This window comes from Melospiza georgiana, chromosome 4 (assembly GCF_028018845.1).
Source record: "Melospiza georgiana isolate bMelGeo1 chromosome 4, bMelGeo1.pri, whole genome shotgun sequence".
NCBI lineage: Eukaryota > Metazoa > Chordata > Aves > Passeriformes > Passerellidae > Melospiza > Melospiza georgiana.
The window spans coordinates 74182036-74200930 of NC_080433.1; the positions used below are offsets into that span (position 1 = coordinate 74182036).

Consider the following 18895-nt stretch of genomic DNA (forward strand, 5'->3'; position numbering starts at 1 on the left):
AGACTGGTTTTTGTTTTGTTTTGTTTTTCCTTTGGTGATAGTAGTAGTAATAAAAACAGGGCTTTTTTTCCTCCTCAAATCTTATTATAATATCTTGGCACACATTCCATTCTCAAGCCTCAGGCTCTATTGTAAATTTAAAATAGTATTGATTGTAAAGGGATTATAGGATGGCTTATATAAATATTACTTTATTCATTCTCTCCAACTCTCCTCAACTATGCTTTGTTGCCTTTCCCCATCACAGTAATTCCTTGTGCTTTTTGTAATGTCTCCTTCTCAGTATTTGTTCCACTGCTGTTCTCAAGTGCAAGGGCAGACCAAGTTCCTTGATTTTGCCTGTGCTTTTGTGTTTGTTGTTGCGTGAGAAGGCCTTGATCTTTCCTAGGATATGCTCACAAATTCAGCATAAGATAAAAAAATTATTGCAGTTGCTTGTGATCTTGAATTAACCACCTAGACTGGAGGTCAGGGAGGTTACTGTTTTCATCACAGGAGATTGCAGTCAGTCTCACTTGGGTGCATGTTAATGTTTTGGGGATCTCTGCTGAAACTTGCTGCTGTTTTTAGGTGACCTGTGAGTTATTGTACAGCTGGGACTGCCAGGTCTGGTTTTACTCAATTAAGTGATAGAAGTGCCTGGCCTAGCCCAGTGCTTAGAAAAGTTTGGGTGTGTCAAATGAGTTAGAGCTGTTACGGCTTATGGTTTGGGATTTTCAGTGCAGTGCAAATAACTGCAGCCAAGGATCATTTGGAAATGCATTGCCAAGACTTGCTAGAAAGTGTAGGACAAAATATGTCCTTGCCATCTGCACCTACCTGAGATGGCTGTCTAGAGTTAGAAAGGAAGGAATGCAACAAGGAGAGTGGCAACTCTGGCCAGGGCTGCTGTCGGCTCCAAGTCCACTTAAAGCCATTGCAGAGGTGGGGTGGAACAAGCCTTGAAGTGACAGCTCAGCCAGGCACCAGGATGTGGTGTCACAGCCTTGATTAGAACTGACATAGACGAGCACATCACCTTTAATTGGCCCAGCTCGTAATTGAGAAGATCTGTTTTGATCAAATGGTGAATTTTAGTGTCAAAATGTCACAATATGTCTTATTTACTTGGGCTGGGTAAAGCTTTGCCCTGGAAGAAGCTGCACTGGAATGAACAGGCACTTACCAGCTGAGGGCGTTCTCAGAAGGTGTCTCCTGGGGCCAGCAGCCCTGTGTAGGTTTAGTGTTGCCATAAAAGCCCTGAAAATCAACAGAATGCAGCTGTTTCCCTACCACTCCCTTGTGCCTACCATAGGCAGGGCAATTTTGATATTTCCAATTCCTTACTAGGGAGTCCTGGGCTGGGATGTTGGAGGGACATCTTCTACATCCCTTTCTGCTGTGACATGGAGATTTTGCAGGCTTGGAACTGTGTCATTTTACTTTAGAAAACAGGTGCCAAATAGCTGCACTCAGACCATGTGCCACATCATCTTCTTTTTTTAGTCTCCCTTATCCTTTTTGTTTGGCATTTACCAGTTTTCCTTCCAGGTTAATGGTTTTATTGGGCAACAGCATCAGGAGGTGCATTGAGAGCATGTTGGATAAACAAAGCAAACACAACACAAGCCTAGCTGAAAATTCCTCTTTGTGTTAGCAGTGCAAACAGTGGAGATCTGGATGGGTGCTTATGCCAATCCCTAATGCACCCTTAACATGCTGCTTTTAGGGCTTGGGGAATGTTGGCAAAGGAAGAGAGGAAATTGCTGTTTGTAAAGGTCATAGGTGATAGCAGAGTAGTGCTGTGATAATCGTTTAAAGAGGGATGTTAACAGAACAGGCATTGATACTTGATAATACTGTGGCATTTGTCACCTGGCCTTGCTCTGCTCCCCTTCTGTGGGATATTCTGTGTTTGATTTCCCTCCTGGTGCTGCCTGAACAAAGGGTTTGTGAGCCAGGTGAGGTGTTGTGTAGGGTGTCCTACACAGTGACCCAGAAGAAGCTGAGCTAATACTTCATGCAGACCACACTGTGGGAGAGACTTTCCAAGGATGATCCCCAAAACCTCCTCCCAGTGTGTTCTCCTCCGTGGAAAAAGAAGGCCAAATGCATTGCAGCACTTGATGCTGTCTTGACAGAAAAAGAATTTAGATTCTGAAAGATTGTTGCACACTGTTAATTTACACTGCTTGGTAAAAAAAACTGAGAAAAGGACATAATGGGTGAAGGAATAGAGTCCTAGGAAAGGGTATTAAGAAAGTAGTGGCCAAAAAAGTGGATCTCCAGAGAGGTTCACAGGATTATAAGAATGAGAAAATTGCCTTTTTGCCTGTTGAGTGATTGTTGCCCTGCTGGTCAGTGCAGTTCAGCATGTCTCTAAGGTCTTAGCCAGGCTGTTCCTGCTGTTGTTTGAAGGAATTGTTACGGGTCAGGTGCTGTACCTGACTCTGTTGGCTCAGGTGTTGGCACAGTGTCTGAAGGAAAGCTGGCTTGCCCAAATTATGAAAGAACAAATGGGATTCATGGTCAGACTGTGCAGTTCCAGGAAGCTCTGTGGTCTGGGAGCTGTCTGCTTCTTTTCTGGATCAGGGTCAGAGTTCTGCCTCTCTGAACTTTCTGCCTTTGAGGGACTCAAACTGAAATGCAGCGAGTGAGTTTCTCTACCTGTTCAGCTTGCTGCTCCCTCTACACTTCTTGTGGATTTATGAGAAGAGCCAGGTTAAAATCCTTTCTCATCCTTAAATAAAAGCTATTGTTAACCCCAGCAAATTGAATAAACTGTTTTGAAGTGATGCCTTTCAAGTAGTTGTGCTGCCACCACTGAGGAGGCAGCGAAGGGAGTCATGAAAGCAGAAATCAGCACACTGATGGGAATTCTAGGAAAAGAGGCTTCAAATGATAATTATGGTCCCCAGGCCAGTTTATTGTACCATAATTACCCTAATGAAAGTGACCCGAGGAGCCTGGAATCTAGGGAAAGCAGTTGATACCACGGGAACAGGGAATTCTTTAGCAGCTGTGATTCTTTGCAGAGATAAACCCAGAGATACAGCTGTGTTCTACACACTCACTTAAGCCCCACTGACATCCCTGCTCCCCAGTAATTGTTTTCTTGAGCTGTGGATAATTGCAAACACACCTCTGTGGTTTTTATTCTCATCCACATCTTCTCTGATACCTTTTATTCCTAAAGCTTGATAAAAGGGCTAAGAGGTTGCCAGGTAAAATGAGTTTCAGGACATCATTAGGTGGTGCTTCTCCCATTGGAACATTCACTGTCAGAAGAATAAAGGGAAGAGTTAAGCAGAGTAATTGTTGTTTCATCAGATTATGTATTAATTCAACCAGACTAATGCACTGTAATATCTAGACAAGCCTTATAATTGGAGATAGTTGAAACAAGCTTTTAGCTATTCATGTGCTCCTCCTCTAAGTTAATTTCACATCTAAACCATTAAGCAAAAAAACCTCAACCAAAACAGCTAATCAATAAGAAACAGGTCTTTGTTCATTAAAGACATCTTGAAAATTAGGTTATTTACAGAGATGGGGGTACACTTCTTCAAAAGCTTGGGACTGATTTTGTCTCTTTTTCAAAATGCATGCAGAGGGTGAGAAGTCCAAGACACTGAGATGTCTTGCAGAAGCACCTTTTTAGATCAAATAACAATTGTGCAAATCACTTGATCAGTATTCTGGACTACCTCTGTTCCAGTCTATTCCATATGCACCCAGCACAGAGGAGCAGGATTTCACCTGGGAGTCTGCAATAAAGGCCAGTGCTTTCTGGGTTATATTAGGAAGGAAAATGGAGCTTTGAATATGATTCTTTGAACTCTCCCTGGCCTCTGAGCAGCAGTTTAAATGCCCAGAAGGGAAGCACAGGAGGGGAAAGGAGAGGGAGACTCAAGGCTCTGCCTGCTTTGCAGCCCTCTCTGGTTGTTCAGCCCCTACCTGTGGATAAAAGGGGAGTGACATGCCAGAGATCTGCATTCCTAATTTCCCTGCTGTTCTTCAGGATGATTCACACCACAGGAGCTATCATAGAGAAAATTAACTCCATCCCAGGCAGAACCAGTGCAAAACCCTGTGGCACATGTCTGCAGCTAGTTGTGGCTTATAAGAGAGTCTGCAGTCCCTGGTGCAGGGAAGGATTTAGCCTTTTTTGCTAATGGGATCTTTCTAGGGTCAGAAGTGTTTGAATGAGCAAGTTATTGTGGCATAAATGACTTTCTGACTGCTGGCTCTGATCTCTCACATTGGTTTTATATATTAAAGAAAAATCAGTGTGACATGTACTTAGTTGTGATGGTGATTAATTTCTGATGATCAGCTTATGTTCAGAGGTACAGCAATTGGGTGTTAACCTAAGTGTCCAAGAAATTTCATGTGCTCATTTTCTGGGTTTGTACCTTGTACTACTTCTTCAACTTAATTCTTAAACAGAATTTCAAAATATGCTGCTACTTGTACAACAGCACTGTTTGTGTGCCCTTTATGAATATTTTCCCAGCTACTTAGAGGTTAGCTGCCTTTAACCATCATGTCATTAAATATCCCTACAGAGATAATAATAATTTCCTACAGAGAAAATATTGAAGCTTGTCCTTGTTCACTGATGCAGAATAATTTTAAATGAGTCTGACTTCATTATTTTGATACACTTCATTTTTGTCTCTGTGTCCCTTCAGGCTTCTGACTTGGTTATCACCCCGGCCACGACATTCAAGGAGAAGCCAGACCCCACTGGTCTGGTGTTTGGAACTGTGTTCACTGACAATATGCTGACAATTGAATGGTCCTTGGCTTCAGGATGGGAGAAACCCTGCATCAGGCCTCTAGAGAACCTCTCCATACATCCAGCTGCCTCAGCCCTGCACTATGCTGTAGAAGTGAGTAGTACATTGATTTGGAAACCAAATGTTTTTTGTTTTATTAGCTATGGAAGCCACAGCTTTATAATACAAGGAGTATTACTGCCTTTATTTCATTAATATTGAGTTACATCTTGTTCTGTTAAGCGGTGTTCTTCCAGAGTAATTGCAGTATTTACAACAGGGTTATATGTAACACAGAGGCAGCTTGGCCTGGCGATGCCAGCACACTTAAGGTCCTAGCCTAGGGAAGGTGAGCTCATTCTTGAGTGGTGATAAATTTATCTTAAAAACCATTCTTGTTCCCTGACAGTGGGTTGGTCCAGTTTCTGTCTCTGATGTGTGTCAGGGCATCTCAGAGTAGCTTTAATCTGGGGGCTGAACATGCACTCTGTACAAGTCACTTGCAGCTGGTTTAAAGGTTGGTAGCTTGGATTGCAGACAGGCTAGGCAGGTGCTTGTTTGAAACCCTGGAGCTCAGAGCTGGATCTGATGCACTCAGTGTATACAATACAAGTGTGTTTGAGGAGAACAGATAGCAGGGAACTTTGGGAAGTGGGATGTTAGGCTGGAAACCAGCGTGGTTAAAGTTTCTGTGCTTAGCTGACTGTTACCCATAGCTGCCTTTGGTGCCTGCAGAGCAGCTTGGGCTGTGCTCACACCTATGGGAGCCCCAGCAGGGCACAGAACCTGAAATGAAGCCCACTTCTCCCAACTCTGGGTAGGTGGGAGTGTCTCCACCACAGTCTGTGGAGTTGCTTGTGCTGCTTTTATTATTATTTTTCCTTTTTTCCTTTAATTTTTTTTTTAATTTTAACCACTTGTACAAGGGAGGCTTTCCCTGCTTGTTTTCCCTGAGTTCCTGCCTTCATTTTTATTTTGACTGATTTTTTCCTCATCTAGTCACCAAGCCTCCACAGGTCCTGTGTAAATTACAGCAGGCCCTGGGCCTGAGGCTGCAGCTCTTGATCTGCCCAGGAAGTCAGAAACCACGCTGGAGTCCCAAATCTGTATTTCACTCTTAGTAGCACATTGCTTTAATGCTTGGCCTCTGGCCTGGTCTGAAATCATTGCTAATATGAATATGCTCTTTTTTTTTTCCATTTTTTTTATTCTTTTACCCTTATTGCATCACGTTTCCTCTAGCCAAGAGGACAGAGAGAGGAGAATCTGGTGTCATTGCTGTGGCTCAATGAATACACAGTGGGTATAATGAAAGTGATGAGTTTGGCATTCCCTCCCCTTTCTCCTTGCCCTCCATGATGCAGTGTGCTAATCTGGATCTGCTGAACTCCAGATCCAGCTCCTGTGATGTACAGGTGTCAGATAGTGCTGTTCTCACACCACTGTAGCAACCAACCATCAAGCAACCACAGCAGTTGCTTTCATTAAAGATGAACATTTCTGGAACACATCTCTGTCTCCCTTTTTTAATGAGTGGAAGGTTTTACTGAGCTCTGGAAGATGAAAAGTATTTATTTTTGGAGAAAAAGATTTAACATCTTGAGAAGGCTTTGTGTTTCAGTAATGGTGTGATTCTTACTTCTGTCAAACCATTGATCAACTCTTAGTAGTGACATTCCTCCCTTTTCCCTCTCATTAAAAGTTCTGTGAATGTGTTTGGGAGAAGGGTGGGGGGATAAAAAATGTGTTCTGGGATAAGAAAGTATCATTCCAGCCATGTGCTGTCAGTTAGTGACTGGCCCGGTAAAAACCATATCAAAATATCAGCTAGATATCTGTAATATATGTAATGATATCTGATATATGTAATGCTGTTCTTTATTAAAGACTTTTTTTTTTGGTGGCTACAATGTCTACCCTAGGAACAATTTCTTTTTCAAAATTGTGCCAAGCTTTTAATAAGGCTGGCATTGCCATAAGACTAAGACAGGTTTGGAAGGCAAAAAGTTCTGGGTTCTAATTCTGGTTCTGCTACATAATTGGCACACAGCCTGAGGAAAATTGCTGGGATTCTGCAACCCAGTTACAACCCAATTAAAATTTGTCATGTGGAAGGACCTAGCTCTGCCATGGAACTGCACACAAGTTTTCTAAAGATTGCATTTCAGTGATCCTTATGGAAAAGCATAGAATTTGATAACAGTGAAACCTGAAATACTCTGTTCAAATTACTTGGTCACAAATATAGGATTATTTTTTCTGAATAAAAAAGCTGCCTGTCTAGACTTCCAACCACAAGGGATGCAGTTCCAGCCACTTTTTGTGGAACAGTCAGAGAAAGAGAAGCCTGAGGAGACTGACAGCAGTGATGCACTTAAATTCATAGAAATTACACTGAAATTTAATGTACAAAGAAATGCTTTGGAATATAAAATTCTGAGAATGTGACCTCTTGTCTGTAAGCATAAGTGAGCCTTTAATACTTAATCCAAATAAGAGCTGTGTATACATATATATTAATGTGAGCTTATATAGTACATGTGGTTTCTGTCTATAAGTATAACCAGAAATTACCAGTCTGTAGCTGAAAGTAACTGGATATTTGGTGGGTGTGTTTTTTGATGTGGTTAGGAGATGCTGGGAGAGCATTGATAGGATAAGGGTTTCTGATTGTCAACACCAGTTGTCTGGATCCTGCAGTTTGATGGGGTAACTATGTTTAAATTTCCTGTAAAGTATATAGAGAAAATATTTCCATGTATTTTATGTTTAGAGTAAGGCTGCATCTCTCTCATGCAGGCTAAATCCCATTCCACACCATAGGGGCATAAGGGGGAAATAAGTGACCAGCTCCTGCTACAACTACAGCAAGAACTTTACAAGAATTCTCTCCATTACCTTATTCTATACTTCCTAATAAAGATGTGTTTTGGCCAGAGCTCTAAAAATAATTAACATATATATAAAACAAAATGCTATAGATGCCTTATGTAAGCAGAAATGCTGCTTTGACTCAGGTATCAGTCAGTATGTGAAGGAATCGTTAAGTCAAACACATGCTACAAATTTTAATTGCTGTAACCAAATTATGAAAAAAAAATGAGGTTATAATGAGGAATTATTGATTTTCAGTTTTTAAATATTGATATTATTGAAGTTGATATTACAAAGATGACCTGCCTGTACTTTAGATAAATGTCTCACTGGGGTGTATTGCCAGAACTCACTAGTTAGCATTTTGGTGTTCGGGTGCTGTGAGCAGGAGGGTGAAGCTTTTCTTTCCCCAGCTGGCCCGGATCCCCAGGGGTGAGCTGTCTGAGTCACTGTGTGCTTTCTCCCCTCCCTGGCTCGTAGCTGTTCGAAGGGATGAAGGCGTACCGAGGAGTGGATGGCAAAATCCGCCTGTTCCGGCCCACCCTCAACATGGACAGGATGGTACGGTCAGCACTGAGGACAACCCTGCCAGTACGTACCCAGGGCAGCTCCTGCTCCTTCAGACAGCCTCCTCAGGGCAGCTTCTCACTGTCACAGGGCACATCTCTGCAGCTTTGCACTGGTAGCATTTATCAAACACTCTTTAGTCCGATAGCACAGTCAGACTTTGTTAACAGATCTTACTTATTGAAGGAAACCCTTTAAGTGATTGTTTTAAAATCAGAACAGTGATGTTTTGCTGAAATCAGAAACAGGGTGTTTTGCTTTCATTGTTGCCTCCCTGCTGCCTCAGAGTGTTTCTGAGGTATTATTGTATTTGCAGGGTGCCCCATGCAGAAAGGAATGATGGATCTGACTCCATGTTCGCAGAAGGCTAATTTATTATTTTATGTTACTATATTATATTAAAGAATACTGTACTATACTAAAGATTACAGAAAGGATACTTACAGAAGGTTAAAAAGAGAATAATGAAAACTCATGGCTCTTTCCAGAGCCTCAACACAACTTGACCCTGATTGGCCAATAAGTCAAAATAATTGACAGCAGAAACCAATGAAACAATCTCCAAACACATTCCAAAGCAGCAAAACACAAGAGAAGCAATCAGATAATTATTGTTTTCCTTTTTCTCTGAGGCTTTTCAGCTTCCCAGGAGAGAAATCCTGGGTGACGGGATTTTTCCAGAAAATATGACAGTGACAAGGGATGGGTGCTGTTCTGCAGGTATTTGCATGCAGGCAGCTGTCTGATTTGCTCTGGTCCTGATGTTCTCCCTTTTCTTCTTTACACTTTAGTTAAGTTGTTCAGCCTCTTGAGTGCCTTTGGTTTTGGTCATGCCAGTAACTTAACACTGCTTTTAGCAGCTGTATCTTGGCCAGTGAACTTCCTCCCAGACTTGTTAGCTTAATTGCTGTAAGACCTTGGGAGCTTTGGGAGACTTGCTGGCCCTTGGAGCTGTAAAGCAGAGCACTCTCCTGTAGAAGAGGTGGTGCTGTATGCCTGGCTGAGCTGGCTGCACAGGGAGTTCTCCACATGCTTTGGAGGCAAGAAAGGTCAGTGGCTCCTTTTTGCCATCTCAGGAGGACACTGTGGAGCAGAGGAGGTCGCTCAGGATACTGCACAAAAAGGCACAGTATCTAAAACCATGGGATATTAAATTCTGTAAGGAATGAACCCAAAGAAGATGTGAACCTCTGCAGTGTGTCAGTGTTGCATATCCTGAGGAGGTGCTCCCTGGAGCACGTGGATCTGTGGGGACCACAAAGTGTTCCAGCTTTATTTCTCCATTTGTTTTTTCCCTTTCTATTCTTTGCCAGACTTTTGACCAGAAGGAGCTGTTGGAGTGCATCCGTAAGCTTGTGGAGCTGGAGCAGGAGTGGGTGCCCTACTCAACCGATGCCAGCCTCTACATCCGTCCTACCCTCATTGGAACTGAGGTGTGCAATATTTTCTTTCCCTTTTTTTTTTCTTTTTTGTTTATTTAGGTACAAGGCAAAGCCCTCCATCCACACAGGGCAATACTCAGCAGTCAGTAGGTGACAGGATGAAGTTTGAAGGCAGATCGGTTTTGTGGTTTTGCTTGGGAGTCCCCAGCACGAATTTAAGATTGACCACAGTGCCACTCAGTGGGCACACTGGCTCAGAGCACAGAAAATAAACGGAGTTTCCTCCCACTACTCGCGGTGGGAATGGAGCAGTGCTTGTTAATTGGGGTTGTGCTGAAAGGATAGTTGTATCTGACATGGTAATATTAAAACCCTAATAATTCAGAGAGAAGATGATGGATCACAGCTTGCTGTGTACATTTTGTAATTTCAAGTTATTTCTGAACAGAGAAGTTTTTGGAAGATTTTACCCTGTAAATTAAGATGTCTCGGAAGAAACACTTTCAACCGAGCTAAGGACTAGTCCCTGTGTCAATTATTCTTGAAAACTGACCTTCAAAGGGGCTCCTTAGCAAATTGCTGTTAATGAGTCCTCTCTGAGTTTCATGTGTGAGTCATTTCTGTAGCGTTGATAAAGAAACAGAGTTTATTTCATTAAATCCTTCAGGGTTCTTTTTTTTCAGCAGTAGCAAGAGAGAAATATACAATGGTAGAGCATAGGACAAGGAAGCTAAAGAATGTAGGTTCCAAACTATATAAACTAAACTACTACAATATCCCTATCTGTAAGTAGTTACCATAAGTGAGCATTTTACATTTCACACAGGTTCTAGGACTCCATTAATTTAATACTTTTACACTAGTTGCAGATTTTCAGATTAAGGAATCTCCACTCAGTGACTATAAGGTACTGATATTAAAATTGGGGTTTTTACCCCTGGTTTTGTATTTGGAAATTCTTTTGCTCTGAGCTTTGTTTCAGGACAGCCAACCCTTGTGGCCTTTCCATTAACCCAGGTTGCATGTCCTGCTAGGCTTTTATCAATCAGAAACCCAGGCACCACAGTCTTTTGAATGATCACATCAGCAAAAATACCAAGATCTCAGTTAACCCTGTGAGAAGTCTTTCTGAAGCAGCAGGGCAGATAGAAACCAAAGGAGCCCTTTCGGCACCTGGAGAACTTTGGCCAGCACCAGAACTTCTTACCTGCACCTTAATTGATGATGATTTGTAGTGTGAGAACCAATCTCTGAGAGAGGAGGGGCAGAAAAAACTCTGACATTTTTGGTTATTTCCTGGGCTGTTGTGTGAGCTGTTTTTAGTAGGCAAATAATTTTAGCTGTCACTCAGGCATTCAGAGAGCCAGCACTCAGCTCTGGCAATGCCGGCTGGCACTGGACTGTTCTTGTCACTAATGCAGCTGACAGTGGTTTCTCCACTGCTGTTACTGCTGTTGCTGCCACTCCTTCCCCCAGAAGGCTTTGTGAGCTTCTGGTATGATCAATTAATATTATATTCATATATAGTATTATATTCTATTGTATTCCATTCTATTATTTTGTATCATATTGTATTATATTAATATAATTGTATAGCACTTTGTTAAGCTAATCTTTAAGTTCTCAGAAACGTTAAACTATTAGAGAGTTCTAGAATAATATATAGATAAATTGAATGGCTGCAAGTGAATGGTGACAGTATATATAAAATTAGAGTTGGTGTGCTGCTTGGATAAGGGGAAGGTTATAGAAATATTTTTTATTCATTGCAGCACTTTGCAGTGTCCTGGTAAAAGCACTCTCATGCTGCAGTCCCACTGAGAGCAGTGTTTCAGAAGCTGATGGTGCAGCCCCTGATGTTTGAAGGACACCAGTAACTTTGGATTTGTTTGCATTTCTTTATTTTCAGCCTTCCCTTGGAGTGAAGAAGCCATCTAAAGCCCTGCTGTATGTCATTCTGAGCCCTGTGGGCCCTTACTTTGCAAGTGGAACCTTTAATCCAATATCCTTGTGGGCAGATCCAAAGTATGTGAGAGCGTGGAAAGGGGGAACAGGAGACTGCAAGGTGGGAGGGTAAGAAAACATCATCTGCCTTTTCTACACAGCTCCCAAAGCAGATTTGGTCTTTAGTGAAGTATCTAATCCAGCAGAAACATAGACATTAAATTTAGTAGTTAAATAAACATCATACTACAACGAAGAGTTCAAAATTGTACTTTGCTAATATTATTTTTGCAATTCACTTCCATATTTTTGTTTGAATATTATAGCCAGTTGATTTTTTTGCAGCATTTCAAGCGGAAGAAGTGCACCTGGTTGGTGTCCATGTAATATTTTGGCTCTTGCCCTTGCAATTCCTGAAGATGCTAGTTCTCTTAATATCTTTTATTAGAAAAAGTTCTCTTAATATCTTTTATTAGAAAAAAGCCCCCTCACCTCTGGTGTTTTTTGTGCTCCAGGAGTTTCATCTAATGTATATCACCCACCTGACATGAGGTAGATGAATTTAAAAAATCACCAACCAAAAAGCCCAAGAAAAACACCAAAAAAGCCCAAAACCTGGAGGGGAATTGTTGCTCCCTCTCCAGAATGCCAACTGCTAAATAAAGATAAATAATTTCTGAGGGTTTTCAGTTGCAATAATTACAGTGTCCAGAACATGGAACAAGAGGTATGTTTAATACAGTTTGGATGGATATGTTTGAGTTGTTGGTGCTGTTCAGCCCTTCAAAGTTTTTGGGTTGTAGGTACAAACAATCTAATAAAATCCTGTTGGAATATTTCTAGTGAAAATATCCCAGGGCCAAGCAGTGACTGTTGCAGAGCACTTGCTCATGAGGTAGATGCACACAAAATCTTGTTTAAATTGAGAAGATGCCCAGCCAGGTACTCATAACTCTTTGGGTTCTTTTTTCCCCTGAAGGAATTATGGTTCTTCTATTTATGCCCAGCAAGAAGCTGTGGAGTTGGGCTGCCAGCAGGTTTTGTGGCTCTATGGAGAAGATCACCAAATAACTGAAGTTGGAACAATGAATCTCTTTCTCTACTGGATAAATGAAAAGGGAGGTATGGTAACATAAAGTGTGAGAACTTTAACAGAGCAAGTGAATGGGACTGTAATCCACAAAATGATTGTTAGAATGCAGATGATAATCTTTTTAATGAAGATTGTTTAAGTTAGAGGGAATGCCCATTCTGAAAGTTACTGGGTGGCTGTTATTTGTGAGAGAGGAGATCCTGGAGCAGCTGTGAGTGCTGCCTGCTGGTAACAGACCAAACTGCTGGGCTGTCCCCATGCTCAGAAGGACAGAATTCAGCCCTGCACAAGGTCACACATCAGCCTGGGTGCCAGCAGCGTGTTAGGGCTCCAGGAGCTGTTGTTTCAGAAGCAGTGCAGACGTGCTAAAAGGCAGCTCAGGGCTGTGCAACCCTTCAGGCTCTGCAGCTTTGAGTGTGAGTGGCTCTCATCATCACTTGCTGGCCAGTCAGATATTCCTGAACCATCTCCAGAAGTATTGCAGCATCCAGTCCAAAACTCTTTGAAGAATTTGAAGTTCTGTCCAGTGGTGGCACCGAGAGAAACACGTCAGTGGGTGTCAGGTATCAATAATGCTCAAAAGGTGCTTTCAAGATGGATCATCATTCTTTAAGCTGTTTTTACCTCTTTCTACCCACAGTCATCTCTGAGCAAGGTACATGCTGATTAAACTATTAAAACTATTAGAACTAACTATTAAAACCAGCCAACTATATGGGCATCTCAAAAGCACCCATTGGGCATGCCAATATTCGGTGTTTGTGATAGCATGGGTACCTTAGTGAACTGTCAGCTTTCTGCAGAGAACAGGCAGCATTTTGTGGGGAACGCAGTGTGCCTTGGATAGGGATCCAGCTACCTGACTCCTCTTGCTATAGGACCTGAAATAAACTGACATGCACCCTGGAACTTCCAAGGTAAAAAGATGGGAAATTTATTTTCTGACTCCAACATTTATAGACTTTCAAAAGTGACAGTGGATTGGAGGATGAAAGTGCCACCTCTCCAATGACACTGGACAAACCAACAGTCCATCAAATTTCTCCTCCTCCAGAGAAGAATGTAAAAACAATAATTATTTACATAAAAGTGCATGAGAAACTTCTTTACAAGAATGAAAACATCAGAAGGCTTAGAAGAACTTAAAAGAACAAGGCAACATATTCCTATCTCCAGTTCTGTTGCTTGTTCTTCTGCAAAACCTTTACCACATTTCTAAGAAGGGGGATAACAGTCCCTCAGTGCTAAGTGAGTCTGTGAAGCTTTATGAATGAAGTGATAAATATTAGACATGTTCTTGTTGCAGCAGCAGTTGATTTGTCAGTGTTGATAGATGGCCAAATTGGAGCTTAGCTGGAAAAACATGAGAATAGATTTTGGCTCGTTGTGCCCAGGGAAGGACACTGAAGCAAGGACATAATTAGAATTCAATGTTCTCATTGTACTTGAAGCAGGAATATGCTGGAATGGTGCAGCTGCAGCCCTGTGCTGTTCCAAAGAGCTGCCAGGGCAGGGCTCAATGCTGCCATTGTCAGGTGGCTGTGGCAAACAGCTTGGCATTCCTGCCACCCAGGAGGGCTCAATGCTGGCACACCTGTCCTTTCACAGGACATGGGCATTGTCCCCATGGAGCACTTTGCTGTCTCCCAGGGTGCTGAGTCACTCTTCATGTGTGGGATCTTTGGCTGGGAATCACCCAGTGCCATCACATACCTGCCTGTGGCTTGGCACGGGGATTTGGAACTGCTTGTCACTGTGTTCTGTCACTTCACAAAGGACACTCACTCAGGCTGTGCTTTGGTTTTGTTCTGCAAATGCTGCAGCTGAGAGAGATCAAAAAAAGTGAGGCAGAAACTGCAGATCATCATCAAAAGAAAATGCCCATCCTTGTGTGCTCTGAGGTGCTGCTGGGAGCTGAGCTGCTCTCCTTGGTTTATAAGCAGAGGCTTATCCCAGTAAAGCCTGGTCTAGAGGACAGCCATGAGGAGTAGGTTTTCTTGCAGCCTTTGTGCCTAAAGGTGACATCTTGTCCTGCATGGCAGGAGGAGCCTGGAAAAATATTTTGTTTGTAACATAAAGGGGGGAGTAGTGGAAAAAAACTGCTCAGTTTTTGGTGAAACAGCATGACTTGCTCCATACTGTTCATGTATTCCCACTGCTGCTCTGAGGATTATAATACAGCCAAAACTGCATCCCTGCTATTGCAGAAATACCTCATCCATCAAATCCTGTTTATGGTTTATATTCACTAAGTGAAAAATGTAGTCACCCCCTTCCACATGCCTCTTCAGAGCATGTAACTGTCCCAGCAGGCTCTTGACATTGAAACTCACTTCCTCTCACAGTGTCTGTTCTTCTGCCTAGAACATAGGCTTGGCTTTAAAAAAGCCTTAAAAAACCTTAAAATTTAAACATATGTCCAACCTGGAGATTGCTAGCTATGAAATCTGTGTGCAGTTTTGAAAAATTCCCTGCCTTCAAAATGATTTGCAAACATTTGGGCTCTGCTTCTATCTTTAATGTTAAGGCACTGGGAATAGTATTTGGGCATTATTTGATGTTTGTGTGCTGCAATTGAAATGGTGATTAAAGGTCCCCACTTCAGAATGACATAAATAAAAAGTAAATCTTTTAAAAGATTCTCTGAAACAATCAGGTAACATTTAAGGCAAGTTTGCTAAGTATTCTGTAGTTGGAACATGAGTTGTGCCACAGGAATGTCTTGTACAATTACAGTGCTAACAAAATCGGGATTGCAGCTTCTGCTCTAGTAGAGAGCCCCAGCAACAGCGTGGAGGGGAGAGCAGCAAATGCATGAGGTGGCAGATAAAGCAAAGGATGAAAAAGTACTCGTGGAAGGCAAATTAACAGACAGATGCAAAGCGGTGATTGCATGAGGGAAGAGTTGAAGAAAAGCCTGAGGGAAGTAAAGGACAAAGACCCAGGACAAGCTGGTAGAAGAAATTTGCTGTTAATATCAGTGAAAACGGGGCTTTCTGGGTTGTCCTGGATCCTGAAGTTCACTTGGAATGTATCACTTTGGTAAAATACATATTTGGGTGAATTTCTTAGCTTTATTACGGCCTGGCTAGTCCTGAAGGCATCCCAGGAGTGCAGTCTTACCTGCTCTGTGTTCATAGGCAAAGCTGCAGTTGTGTAACATGGAAGAGCTCATTTTAAAAACCCCTTTAAACTCTCTAACGGAATTCTGTTGTTAGAGCAAGCCTGTAGCAGGTGTACCAGGGCACTGGGCAGGCAGTGCTGCTAGCAGAGCAATAACAGGAGGCAGCTGAAGAGAAACCCTGACATTGCCCCTCAGATGCTTTCCTCCTGCTTTTTGCAGCTATACGTCTCAAGCCTATCAAAATAACTCAGAAGGCAAGTGGAGTGTGTGAGCTCACAGTCTGTTTTTTGGGAGATGGACACACTGATGTCATGTGGAGCCTGCTTTGGCATCAGTTCGCAGGGAGGATGAGCTTTGGCATGCCTTGTTGGATGGTGTTACCATCCCTGCCAGATCCCAGGGGAGCAGATGTTCCCTGGCTGGCCCCAGGCTGGGAGGCATCACATGCGTTCTTACAGAATTCTACAGAGCAGCCTGTTGGGAACATTCTGAGACTTTCATGTCCTGTCTGCTCAGTGCTGTTTGGCAGCTGGCTTGACCTGGCACATTTTCAAACTAGCTCAAATCAATTAATATATGTTACTGAGCTTAAACAGGTCCTGGGCAAGATCTGAGGCAACATCACCAGACAGAGAAGTGTAATCAGTCTTTGGTGGCAAAGTCCACAGTATCTGAAGTTTTCTGCTAAAGAAAGGTGTGTATTAGATTGTGACTGGGTCACAAATGCAGAATTTCAGGTTTGCAGTGTTTAGAGTCAGGTGAGTCCTGTGGCTCATGGAAGTTTTCAAAGTCTTTCCCTTGTGATAGTTGTGCCAGAATACGGACCAGGCATGCATCACAAAGAGCAGTGATGGTAGGCAGACTCCAAAAAGGGAATGCTGTCATTCCTGACTGTATGAGGAAGAAGAGATGGCTGATGGAAATAGAAGTCTGGGATAGGTTGTAGAGTGACACTGGGGTAGTGAAACCAGAGCAGAGCATACAGGCTGTTCTAGGGCAGCATTTCTGTACATTCTGGCATGGCAGGTTACACCTATTACTGGTGTGTGTGTGGATCCTCATAAAAGGAACTGGGAAGCACTGATAGGAGAGTCCAAATGAATGAATCCAGAGGTGGCTGCATTAAAAAGTCACACAATTATATACACAATACACTGAGGAATCAAACCACCTCCAAGGCATTAGGCACGTATATATTAATGTATTTAATGTTTCTTCCCTGCCCAAAAGGTGAGGAATAAACATATTTAATACATTAATATCTAAAGGTTATAATAAAAGGTGAATATAAAATGTTCTAAACACTCAACAACAACTTACTGAACTGAGTATCTGTTTGTGTTCTTGCAGAACTCTGAGAAATGTTGCATCTTACAGGGCAGGGATTGTTTTTGGTGGCACAGAATCATGGAATATCCTGAGCTGGAAGGGACCGACGTGTTTGGTGTAATATCAGTAAACTTGTGTTTGTTTCTTAGATTGTTTTTCAACCAATGCTTTTTTATTTGGCAGAAAATGAGCTGGCCACGCCACCTTTAGATGGCATCATCCTTCCAGGAGTGACAAGGCAGAGCATTTTGGAACTGGCACGCAGCTGGGTGAGTGCTTTGGCAGCAGTGGTTTCAATTGTCAGGTTATAACTTCAGCAGAAGTCAACATTTCTGGTTAAAGTTCAGCTGATTTGGTTAAATCATGCAATCATACACCAGTCTGGCTTTCTAGGATCATACAAAGGCCTGGGTTGGAGGGGACCTTAAAGATCATCTCATTCCAGCCCCTGCCATGGCAGGGACACCTTGCACTGTCCCAGGCTGCCCAGAGCCCATCCAGCCTGGCATTGGAAAGGACTTTGAAGGCCATCTATTCCAGCCTCCCTGCAGTGAGCAGGGGCATCTGCCGCTGGCTCAGATTGCTCAGAGCTGTGTCCAGCCTGGCGGAAACCCTGCTTTCAGGGGTTTCATCCCCCTGGATATCCCCTCTTCCCTTCAGCCTGTCAGCCCCTCCACACAGCTTGGTGCTGCTGACAGAACTGGCTGAGCATGCACTCAGTCCTTTAACCTAAGGGAACTCAGGGTGTGCTCATTCAGGGATTCTCAGGAGCATCACCAGAACACCCACACCTGTCACACAGAACAATACCAAGCTTGTTAAAGCAGCTCCATGCAGTATTTAACACTTAGAGCAAGGAAACAAAGAATTACTGTGCATGACCATAGCTGCACTTCAGTCATCAGCTCATTATTTCTGCATTTAGTTCTCATGCTTCCAACCTTGTTTCTGCTAACAAGCATGCAGCCTGCCCAGCCACAGTCTTGCAGTCATCTGTCTGCCTCCTGTTCCTGTTCTGTAGTGCAGCAATCCAAGAGCTTATTTGGACTGGGTCATGTCTTGAAATGCAGCAAACTCTGCCTTGCTGTGTTCAGAGGTTTTATTGCAGCCTGGGTAAGGATGCTGCACAGCCAGAGACTCATCAAGCCCAGGATCCTGTCTCCTAGATTGGGCTGGGGTTATGCTCAGAGTGGGATAACAGGAGTACCATGTACATGAAATAAAAATTGCACAGTCCGACATTCATTTTTTTTCTTGAAACACATCCCTTCAGTTGATTCCTATGCATTCTTCAACCCTTGTAGAAGGTAAAACACTCCCAGTATTAAGACTGCAGTGCAAATGGCTTTACTCATACCTGTAGTACAGTTAATTTTTGTATGTGACAGCTGTGTGCAGGCTACAGTGGAATGTTTCACTAGGGATTAAAAAAATACATCACACAAATTGGCTTGGCAGGTGAAATTAATCAGCGGAATGTATCTTGCTTAGGAGTTATCTGAGAGTGGGATGCAAATTGATATAATTTAGTGATTTTTGGACAAACTCTAACATGCTAGAGACCATGAGGAGAGAGATCCAGTGTCCCATAACAATTGTTCTTTGTTATTCCCTAATGTGATACTCTGCACCAAACCAGAGGGAAGTGCCACTTAATCATCAGCATTGCATCTGGCAAACCACTGGCACCTTTGTAGGGCATTCTTTTGATGAAAATCCGTCTTGTGTGACACTGGCATGACTGAAAATCATCACAAGAACAGAGTCAAAATTTGACTTATTGTCACTAGGCTAAAGTCCTATTGGAAATGTTTCAGAAAAC

At 42.6% G+C, this 18895-nt stretch overlaps 1 protein-coding gene across 2 annotated transcripts in view; it reads left to right on the forward strand.

The window, feature by feature from the left end:
* The window catches only part of BCAT1 (branched chain amino acid transaminase 1), a 54210-nt gene that overhangs the window by 25024 nt on the left and 10291 nt on the right, over positions 1–18895 (forward strand). The window contains exons 3-8 of one of the 2 annotated variants that reach the window (XM_058022545.1): positions 4674–4874; positions 8115–8225; positions 9515–9634; positions 11493–11656; positions 12507–12649; positions 17257–17342. In XM_058022545.1, coding sequence (XP_057878528.1) covers positions 4674–4874; positions 8115–8225; positions 9515–9634; positions 11493–11656; positions 12507–12649; positions 17257–17342 — 825 coding nt within the window. The remainder of the gene's footprint in view (positions 1–4673; positions 4875–8114; positions 8226–9514; positions 9635–11492; positions 11657–12506; positions 12650–17256; positions 17343–18895) is intronic. The other variant, XM_058022546.1, reaches the window with a different exon arrangement.